This window comes from Cydia strobilella, chromosome 3, assembly GCF_947568885.1.
Source record: "Cydia strobilella chromosome 3, ilCydStro3.1, whole genome shotgun sequence".
Taxonomy (NCBI): domain Eukaryota; kingdom Metazoa; phylum Arthropoda; class Insecta; order Lepidoptera; family Tortricidae; genus Cydia; species Cydia strobilella.
In genome coordinates, this window is record NC_086043.1 from 10871624 (window position 1) to 10882701 (window position 11078).

The following is an 11078-nucleotide window of genomic DNA, read 5'->3' on the forward strand; positions in this document are numbered from 1 at the left end:
AAATTCATCTTGCGGCTCGAGGCTACAAGGCAAAACCGTCTTTGAGGCCCTCATAAAAAAGATTGATTTTGCTGAGTTAAATGAAATGTTAAATATGTACCAACACATTGGTATGACTAGGTACAGTACTTCAACTCGACACGTGTAGTAGAAACGTTTGTGTTCCAATAAGATACTTAATTTTTTGTGATACGGCAGCGCAGTTTTTCCCTAATTCAGCTGACCTTTGTTCTAAATACTCAGGGCCTTATCAGCCGGCATGAGAGGCCTCCCCATAGAGTTCAGCACCCTCGAAATGTTACAGTATTGGTAAGGTCAACGCTTCATACGTGTTGATTTTGTATGGTGTGATTTGTTGACTTAGCTCATCTGCACGTTTCAGTTCATATAATTTTGAATAAGTAACAATAATTTTATTCTCTCATTCATTTTAGAGTCCATATACCTACTCAAGCAGCAGGTTATTATGACAAGTATTTTTGCGCAAGTAGTTTTTGCGCATAATTTTTCTTCAATTCTATTTTTTTTTAGAGTATGTTTAAATATGTAAGTAGTAGGTTTGTATGTCACACTGAGCTGAAAACAACTTTATCCACAGCGCCCCGAATACGTAAAAATAATTTTGCTGTCGTGAAAATAAATATACATAATCGAGACATAAACAGCGAAATAAAAACAATTCGGTTCTTATTATTCTTTATAAAATGTTATTAAAAATGCATATGTATGGGGGAGCAATATCACGGGGAGAAAGAATATATTTTATTTCTTATATCAGGTTTAAAACATCGTAAATTGCCTACAAGTGTTGATAACGAATCTGATTCAACAGTAGGCAGGACTAAGCACTACCTGTTTAATCCCAGTTGAAATTCTGAATTAGACTTAATAACAGTAATTATGAACTTTAATTAATCATCTCCCTATATAGATATAGTTTTGTCGATTCCTTTTACTCAATTACACCGCAAAGAAACGCTACTACTTAATGTTATTTGCGTCATAAAATAAACAGCATGAACACAGATTTAGATGTGTTGTCTTATTCATTAAATCATTGCCTGTTTAGGTTAATACGATTAAGTTTTAAATAAATAATAATGTTACGAAACAATGTTAATGTACGACATTGCGGTAGCTTCTTCAATATTAATCTTTTGAGTGGGGTGATTGATTGTGATTGATAGGTATGTGTAAAAACCGATATTTTCTTTAATCGATGAACGATGAACTTTAATCGAATTAATACATTATATGTAACACTTAATAGTGAAGTACCTAAATATTATAAAATTAAGAAAAATAACGAATTCCTCGTACGATTTCAGGCGTGACGGCATGACGCTAAGTTACAAGATGGCGCGTTCGCTGGTGTTCAGCAAAGTGCGAGAGAACCTGGGCTTGGACCGGTGCGTCACGTTCGTGACGGCCGCCGCGCCGCTGTCGGCAGATATCAAGAAATTCTTCCTGTCGCTGGACATACCTATCATGGAGGCGTTCGGCATGAGCGAGGGCTCTGGCGCGCACTCGCTGAGCATTGATCCCAAGTAAGTTTAACCCTTATCACTATGTTTAAGTCAGGGGCGTAGCCAAGACGACAATCATACAACGACAAATGCCAAACGAATAGAAAAATCCGGCCAAGTGCGAGTCGGACTCGCGCACCGAGGGTTCCGTACTTTTTAGTATTTGTTGTTATAGTGGCAACAGAAATACATTATCTGTGAAAATTTCAACTGTCTAGCTATCACGGTTCATGAGATACAGCCTGGTGACAGACAGACGGACAGCGGAGTCTTAGTAATAGGGTCCCGTTTTTACCCTTTGGGTACGGAACCCTAAAAAGTATCGGGATGACAGATGCAACAAAAAATCACACGACCATTTCTATAAACTATTATAGTCTCGATTGCGGAATTGAATGTACAAATAATATTCAGAGCAGTTTCAGATTACAAAACTGTCTTTACTTATTCCAGATTCAACCTCACTTCAGTAGGCGAGCTGCTAGAAGGCGCAGAAACCAAGTTCGAAGGGTCGATGTCTCCAAACGGGCCCGGCGAGATCCTAATGAGGGGTCGCCACGTGTTCATGGGGTACCTTGGCGACGAGGAAAAGACCCGCGCGGCGATCGACAACGAGGGTTGGCTGCACTCCGGCGACGTCGGCCGTATCGACAGCCATAACTTCCTTTACATTACTGGCAGGATAAAGGTGGGGACAAATAACTTAAGGTCGATTGTCGATAGAAAAAAATTAGAGAAGGGTAAGATAGATACCTGGTGGATAGACCACTAAGTGTAAACCAACATGCTTACCAAAAGGGGAAATCTACGGAGACTGCCATACTCGACCTGGTTGACAAGGTGCAGAAAACCCTAGAGGAAAAGCAAACCGCTCTATGTGCGTTCCTTGATGTCGAGGGTGCTTTCGACAATACGCCCACAGAGACCATACTCAATGGTATGAATTCAAAGGGAGTAGACGAAACCACCACCAGATGGGTACATAGCATGCTCTCGAACAGAGTAGCCACTCTGACCCTCAATACCATAGAGCATGAATTTTATACCACAAAAGGGTGTCCACAAGGAGGCGTTCTATCCCCACTATTATGGACCCTAGCAGTGGACCAACTTCTTGCAATTATGTCAGGCCATGACTATGACACACAGGGATATGCCGACGACCTGGTAGTCATTGTCAAAGGCCCTTGCCTCCACACGATTTCCAACCTAATGCAAGGAGCTCTAAACACTATATTCAAATGGTGTAGAGAAAATGACTTGTCCATTAATCCGAGCAAGACTGTAATAGTACCATTCACAAGGAAACGAAAGCTGGAAAAGCTTACACAACCAAGACTTAATGGACAAATAATACCGTTCTCAGAAGAGGTCAAGTATCTAGGGGTCACTTTCGACCAAAAGTTAACTTGGAACCCTCACTTGAGAAATATTATACAAAAAGCAAAAATGGCCATGTGGTCATGCTGTCGAATGGCAGGAGCAAGATGGGGCATAAGACCCCAAATTGCTATGTGGTTGTACACAGCGGTAGTGAGGCCCATTATCACCTATGCCTCCGCAGTCTGGTGTAACAAAACCAGCCAAAAGACGGCGATAGATACTCTAAACAGCCTGCAACGCACGGCTTGTTTAACCGCAACAGGCGCCTTCTCCTCGACACCGGGAGCGGCCCTAGACGCACTGCTGGACATTACACCACTCCACCTGCACGTGCAAAAGGAGGCCAAGCAGTGCGTCTACAGAATATGCACGCTAAACAGGCCAAAATGGCGCTCTCAAGCACTAACCAAACTAAAGGCCTGGGTTTTTGCAAATAGAACCCTTAGCATGCCCACTGATGACACGCACACCGAATGTCATTTTACCAAACTGTACACAGTAGAAATCCCTCCTAGAGACAAATGGACCAACGACCAAATGTACGTCGAAGAGGGAAGCCATATTTGGTACACGGATGGTTCCAAGAAAGGCAATGATGTAGGATGTGGGATCTATGGTGAGAGACCTAAGCTCAGAGCTAGCGTCAGCATGGGCACACAGGCATCAATCTTCCAGGCAGAAGTCTTCGCCATCAACAAATGTGCGGAGCTTAACCTGGATAGAAACCTAAGACACCATCATATCTACATCAACTCAGACAGCCAGGCTGCTCTGCTGGCACTAGATTCCCTCGAGTCAAACTCAAAACTAGTCCAGAACTGTAAAACAAACCTAAATGCACTGGCTAACTCCAACAAAGTCATACTTAGATGGGTACCAGGGCACTCCGACATTAACGGAAACGAAGAAGCGGACGAACTTGCTAGAAAGGGCGCAGACACACCCCTGGTCGGCCCAGAACCGTTCTGTGGAATCACAAAACGGGATGCATACTCTCTGCTCAGCAACATAGAAAAAACGAGAGCAATCGATTGGTGGAAGTTCGTCAAAGGACAAGAACACTCGAAAGCTCTAATCAAAGGGTTCAACGGCAAAACTGCTAAGGAGCTTCTAAGGCTCAAAAGATATAAAACCTGCGCAGTGACTAGAATATTGACTGGACACTGTAAGTTGAACAAACACATGTTCCGAATTGGGAAGAAACAGGATGAGACATGCAGGTTCTGCCAGGAATCAGAGGAGACTGCAATGCACATTCTCTGTTCCTGTGGACCACTAATGTCAAAAAGAAGTATCCACTTAGGGCGGCACATACTGCAACCCTATGAGGTACAGAACATTACGGCCCAAAGAATCTGGAATTTTCTGGACTCAACGGGCATTAGTAACGAACTTTAAAGGGCCGTCACAATAGATCACTGCTTGGTCGACGTGACACTCACAGGCCCACAACACCCCAACAATAAATAATAATAAAAGATAGAGATAAATAAGGGGCGGGAGAAAAGTATAAACGGTAAAGAAAGTGACAACATTTTGGAGGGTCACAAGGTAGCACGTTCGACTATAGACAGATAGACTGGCAGTTGAGATCTCGCACATAATCATACCAACAGCAAGCAGCAACACTGGTCATTACTATATCTTATATCGATGCAATAAAATTAATGAAGCGCGTCACTTGACTGTGTCGACGAAGACACTCGCATTCTGAACTGTCCTCTTTCATTCTAACATCGTCCACGCCGTTAATTGATAATTCGTAAGCCTTATTACAATGACATAAGGTCCACCTCTGATTAGCTGTTCCTATTAGTAAAGAGTTTGTGTTAATATCACAGGAGCTGTTGATCACCGCCGGCGGCGAGAACGTGGCGCCGGTGCTGATCGAGCAGACGGTACAAGCGGAGTTGCCGCACGTCGGGTACGCGGTGCTCATTGGCGACCGGCGCAAGTTCTTATCCATATTACTCACGCTCAAGGTAAACAATCAATCATACTTTATTTCAATACTTCTTTTTTTATAACATTTTTCCAATTTTGACACTGGAATAAAAATTCAAAACAGTATATTTTACGAAGCCATATTATTATAAGTTAACATGTACGTAACAGAGTAATAGCTACAGCTATACCTATTTATTATGTAGTGTTATTTTGTGAAAGATCTAACGTGATGCGAGTCAGTTCATTGCCTTTTCGTTAATTTCGTTCGTTAGCTTTATTTGACGTGCATAAGCGCATTTTAAATTGTAATATGCCTACTTGAAAAATAAACAATCTTTATCTTTACCCAGTCTGAGTACCCATAACACAAGCCTCCTTGGGCTTACCGTGGGACTTGGTCAATCTATGTAAGAATGTCCTAGATAATATTTATTTATGTAAAGATCGAGTTATAAAAACTAGCGTAAAATCTGTCACTTAACGGTTAAAACTTCAATCAATTATAAGTAGGGGGTATTACTGCAATGTTCTGCCGAAAGAGAGCAGCAATAGCACATATTGTAAACGATAGAGTAACTTATACATACTATGCCTTAAACAGTTTTTTGTGAAGTTTTCACTATGATATTGATGCAAACGCGAAAATCAAAATTTCGTTATCTGCTTCTTTACCGCTCGAATATGCTAGTGATAGAAAGGCAGATAACGAAATTTCGATTTTCGTGGTTCGCGGTAGGCCGCCCTCAGTATGTGCTTGTGCGCCCCCTACGCAGAGTGTATAGGTAGTGTATACTAGATATAGTTATGTATGTAGCCCATAGGACCATTTACATAAGTATGCAGAGCAGTAATAAAGCATCGTTTAAGCTGAACACTCGTTTCTACTCAACTCCGAATCCTCACCTTACATGGCGACTTCTGCAAGGCGACATATTCAGATGGTGGAATATCCGTATTTGTTAAAAGTTTTTATGTATGATTTCAGTGTAAAGTTGACAACGAGTCCGGGGATGCTCTGGATGAGTTAGATTCGGTGACACAAAAATGGGTTGAAAGCCTGGGAAGCAAAGCTACAAGCCTACGGGAGATTTCAAAAACCAAAGATCCTCTTGTAAGTACAGCAATTATGTTCATGTATTAATTTTTCCTCTCAACTTTAATTTTATTACTACGAGTACACTATAATAAACACAAAATTGTTAAAATATGGGCCATAAAAACACGACGCGTTTTGTCATGTTGTGTAATGCCATAATACCATGCGAGCAAAATACATGTGTAGCATTTTAAGCCCAGTAGTTAAATTTTTGTCGTGTATATTTAGGTATTGCAGATATAACGGGATAGAGTCCAGCTTGGTATGATTCATAACTGGAATAAGCTTCCATTTCACGTTCGAATTGTCACGATCTATCCAATCCAGTAATCAAAGTCGATAAGGTTTAACAATTTCCGTAACTAAATAAGTTTAACATTTATTACAGGTGTCCAAAGCAATTGAAGCCGGCATAATGCGAGCAAACAAACAGGCAATTTCAAACGCACAAAAAATCCAAAAGTTCTCTTTTCTGCCGGCGGACTTCTCTGTAAACACAGGAGAACTAGGTAACGCCTTTATATTTTGTAAGAGTATGTCATTTTATCTCGCACAACGAAGCGCGCAAATATTATGGTGTCACATATTTTTACATGATTCGCTGTCAAAGTATATTAGACTACTATTTTGATCATTACTGCCTTGGGTGAGACTTGAACTCGCGTCCTCTGGATCTTGAGTTCAAGTCTCACCCAAGGCAGTAATTTTTCCACTTTTAAATTTATTCTAAGCTTAATAGCATCGATCGCAGACGTTTCTGCTTGTTAAAAATTGTTTTGATCATGTCCGAATATGTATAAACTTGTCTATGCCAAAGTTTTGCATAGTAACTTGTAAGGTGTTTTTAATTTAGCCCATAATTCTAATTGCAACTATCATTAAAATCCTTAGTTCAATGATTTTTTGACGCCTTACAAATGGAATCCGTTGTTTTGCTGTAGAACTATATTTTACAAAAAATACTTCTATTTACAGGACCAACACTAAAAATCAAGCGTAACGTGGTATACGAGAAATATCACGACATCATCGAAGATTTCTACAAGGACTGATAGACAATCAAATTGATAACAAAGCTACTTGAAGACGAGTATCTTACAGGGGATTACTAGTGAACAATTATATATATTATTAGACAATAACAGGACTTAAGAATGGTGCTAATATTCTGAGATATAGGGAACGAAATATATCAGTTGCGGGACAGCTACCTAACGAATATATGATAATACGTTGATTCAAGACATAAGAGTACAGTCAAGAAATAGCCCGGTGTATGAATATCTATCACAATGGTGATTCGGGGTATGGAAGCGGAAGGGATGCTCCCTTCAATTCCTCGGAGCGCGTGCGCAGGTTAAACTTACCTAGGATAGGGACGTCAAATGATTGTCGACGCTAAATTAAATTATTCTTAAATATTTGCTCAAATAGGAACACGTGGTACGACTGGAATCATTGTGATGTTAAAAATTTATTGTTAAATCAAAATAAAAATATATTTTTATAAGTATAAATATATACTATTTTAAAAAACTGTTGTTTCAATAAAATCCCAAATAACTTTGCTTAAAATTTATTACAAGTATGATAACTATCTATATATTGAATACAATCGAGAAATACAAGTGTAATCAAAAACAGACATACAATTTAATATATTCTAAAATATTATCAGATAACTATAGGTAATACTGCTTACATAAACATAAATGGAATACTTGGATAAGTATAATATCTACTATCTAACATAATGGAGGGCTAATGTCTATAAATAAGGTAATTGACTAAAAATTACATTATGAATTCATCATCTAATTAATTAAGTACACACATAAGTCTATAACAGGTCACAAGAAAAGTTTTATAACGGGAATGGAATGTGTCATTAAAGTTCCATTATTTAAAACAATTATTTAATCAACTTTACAGTACATCTGGTACTCCATTACGACACCCTGTGACAATAAGCACATTACATGACTACGTCGACATTTAAAGGGTCATATGTACTGTAAAACGTTGTACGATACACGTGCGAATAGGTAATTCGCAACTCGTGTAGATTTAAAACACTCCCTTCGTTTGTGTTTTAAAATTCGCCAATCGTTGAGAATTTTGCACTTGTATCGTAAATAACTATAATGCGTCAATTCCACTAATGACACGGTCAACAATATTATAAATTCCTTTGATAAGTCAAATACAGTGAATATTTAATTTTAATAGTTACGTACTTAAAACTGATGATATTAAACATTATGAAACATTTTGAAACGTCATGAGAGGTCTTCCTCAATTCCACAGCATTTTAAATTCGTTAAAAAATATTTGTGGCTTTCCATGGAATTCCTACAGAAATTTTGATAGAAAGGTCCTTATTGCACATGAAGCATAAGGACCCTTCTCTAATGGAAAGCCACATTTTATTACATATTTACCGGTTACTAACTAAATCAGGATTTTAGTAGTCTCTCTTCATTTTAAAAGTCATGGCTTTGATTATATGTTTTTTTAGTATGTATAAAAATGTTTAAAATAATTTAAATATATTGTTAATTAAAGTTTGTTCCTATTTTGAATTCATATAGTCATGATGATGATGATAGTTTCGTGTTGCTATCTGTCTTTAAACTTAAATTTATATGTGATCGATTAGTACGATACGATATGCTTCTTTCATCTGAGACGATTCGTAAGGACGTATCTAGTAGTTTCAGTATGTACTTGTACATGTACATTTTGCATACCGAGAATATTGAGAAAGTCTGGCTGACCGTAATCATAATACATTTTCATAAACAGTATATGACGTAAAGCGGTAGAGTTATCGATTGTAAGAGTTGTAGTTGTAAAGTCTAAATAAATCAGTTCAGAGTTCGACAACCGAAGTAAATGACGCCGCGCAGCTCCATGTTTTGTGGGAGCTAAATATTGTCAAATGTGAACTTTTGACAGCCAGTCTACAATTTTATGGCTCCTCTATCGCCTAACGTAGGCCAATCTAGGGGACGCAGCTATGCGGTGGAATGAGACAGCAATATCACTTGCTCCCTCTAACGCATAGCTGCGTGCCTTAGATTGGCCTACTTTGGGCGATCGTGTAGAGGAGCCATGATACAAGCAGAGGAGCAATGAATATTTGCTATAGGGCAGGGGTTCCCAAACTGTGCGCCGCGGCTTGGTGCGCAGTAAATAGTAAAAGAGGGGCGCCGTGAGCCGTGATCCTTCTCAGTTTCTCACCGTGTACCTGTCTATGTATTTCAAATAGCCCAACTAGATTAGTATAGGCATAGAGTAACTTATACTAGAGCGGTACTGTCATAGTAAATTTTGTAACCCCAGTAAATTCACTGCCATCTGTCGACACACTTTAAAACTAAAAATGAAGATTTATAAAAATACGATAGAATGTATTTAAATATAGCTAAATGTTTTTTTTTATTTGCATTAATAATTTTTATGATTTTGACCCATGTTCTTTCACTGATATGCGTTAAAATTGTTAAATAACAAACGAAACCGTCAACGCCATCTATACGACTGTAGGCCAAAACTAGTAGCGCCCTCTGAACGAGAATCAAATTTTCTTGATTTTCGAGGCACGTTTTTTCCTTAGACTGTATCCATCTATTACGGAGTTATATCTATCTTTGGTATAGGGCACCGAGATAAAATGTTAAACTTGCAAGTGCGCCGCGGGCTGAAACATATTGGGAACCCCTGCTATAGGGTATAGATTGAGCGATATAGGGTACCGGCGGTCCAGGCCCTCAGTGGTGGCTGGGCGGCGCGGAGGCTGGCAGGGGAGGGGGAGGCGCGTCGACGAGCGGCAGCGGCTTGGCCACGCCGATGCGCACCACGCCGCGCCCTCAGTGGTGGCTGGGCGGCGCGGAGGCTGGCAGGAGAGGGGGAGGCGCGTCGACGAGCGGCAGCGGCTTGGCCACGCCGATGCGCACCACGCCGCGCCCTCAGTGGTGGCTAGGCGGCGCGGAGGCTGGCAGGGGAGGGGGAGGCGCGTCGACGAGCGGCAGCGGCTTGGCCACGCCGATGCGCACCACGCCGCGCCCTCAGTGGTGGCTGGGCGGCGCGGAGGCTGGCAGGGGAGGGGGAGGCGCGTCGACGAGCGGCAGCGGCTTGGCCACGCCGATGCGCACCACGCCGCGCCCTCAGTGGTGGCTGGGCGGCGCGGAGGCTGGCAGGGGAGGGGGAGGCGCGTCGACGAGCGGCAGCGGCTTGGCCACGCCGATGCGCACCACGCCGCGCCCTCAGTGGTGGCTGGGCGGCGCGGAGGCTGGCAGGAGAGGGGGAGGCGCGTCGACGAGCGGCAGCGGCTTGGCCACGCCGATGCGCACCACGCCGCGCCCTCAGTGGTGGCTAGGCGGCGCGGAGGCTGGCAGGGGAGGGGGAGGCGCGTCGACGAGCGGCAGCGGCTTGGCCACGCCGATGCGCACCACGCCGCGCCCTCAGTGGTGGCTGGGCGGCGCGGAGGCTGGCAGGGGAGGGGGAGGCGCGTCGACGAGCGGCAGCGGCTTGGCCACGCCGATGCGCACCACGCCGCGCCCTCAGTGGTGGCTGGGCGGCGCGGAGGCTGGCAGGGGAGGGGGAGGCGCGTCGACGAGCGGCAGCGGCTTGGCCACGCCGATGCGCACCACGCCGCGCCCTCAGTGGTGGCTGGGCGGCGCGGAGGCTGGCAGGGGAGGGGGAGGCGCGTCGACGAGCGGCAGCGGCTTGGCCACGCCGATGCGCACCACGCCGCGCCCTCAGTGGTGGCTGGGCGGCGCGGAGGCTGGCAGGGGAGGGGGAGGCGCGTCGACGAGCGGCAGCGGCTTGGCCACGCCGATGCGCACCACGCCGCGCCCTCAGTGGTGGCTGGGCGGCGCGGAGGCTGGCAGGGGAGGGGGAGGCGCGTCGACGAGCGGCAGCGGCTTGGCCACGCCGATGCGCACCACGCCGCGCCCTCAGTGGTGGCTGGGCGGCGCGGAGGCTGGCAGGGGAGGGGGAGGCGCGTCGACGAGCGGCAGCGGCTTGGCCACGCCGATGCGCACCACGCCGCGCCCTCAGTGGTGGCTGGGCGGCGCGGAGGCTGGCAGGGGAGGGGGAGGCGCGTCGACGAGCGGCAGCGG

At 43.8% G+C, this 11078-nt stretch overlaps 2 protein-coding genes across 5 annotated transcripts in view; both read left to right on the top strand.

Annotated features, from left to right (window-relative positions):
- LOC134755823 (long-chain-fatty-acid--CoA ligase ACSBG2) overlaps positions 1-7425 on the top strand; it is a 47572-nt gene extending 40147 nt beyond the window's left edge. For 3 of the 4 annotated variants that reach the window (XM_063692434.1, XM_063692431.1, XM_063692432.1), the window contains 7 exons: positions 244-309; positions 1329-1547; positions 1980-2214; positions 4751-4891; positions 5842-5967; positions 6341-6461; positions 6928-7425. In XM_063692434.1, the coding sequence (XP_063548504.1) occupies positions 244-309; positions 1329-1547; positions 1980-2214; positions 4751-4891; positions 5842-5967; positions 6341-6461; positions 6928-7004 (985 nt within the window). In that variant the 3' untranslated portion in view covers positions 7005-7425. The remainder of the gene's footprint in view (positions 1-243; positions 310-1328; positions 1548-1979; positions 2215-4750; positions 4892-5841; positions 5968-6340; positions 6462-6927) is intronic. The other variant, XM_063692433.1, reaches the window with a different exon arrangement.
- LOC134756212 (uncharacterized transmembrane protein DDB_G0289901-like) lies at positions 7245-10333 on the top strand. The gene is made up of 3 exons (XM_063693041.1): positions 7245-7257; positions 9722-10226; positions 10324-10333. The coding sequence occupies exons 1-3, from the start codon at positions 7245-7247 to the stop codon at positions 10331-10333; spliced, it is 528 nt and encodes a 175-aa protein (XP_063549111.1).
- The last annotated feature ends 745 nt before the right edge of the window (positions 10334-11078 follow it).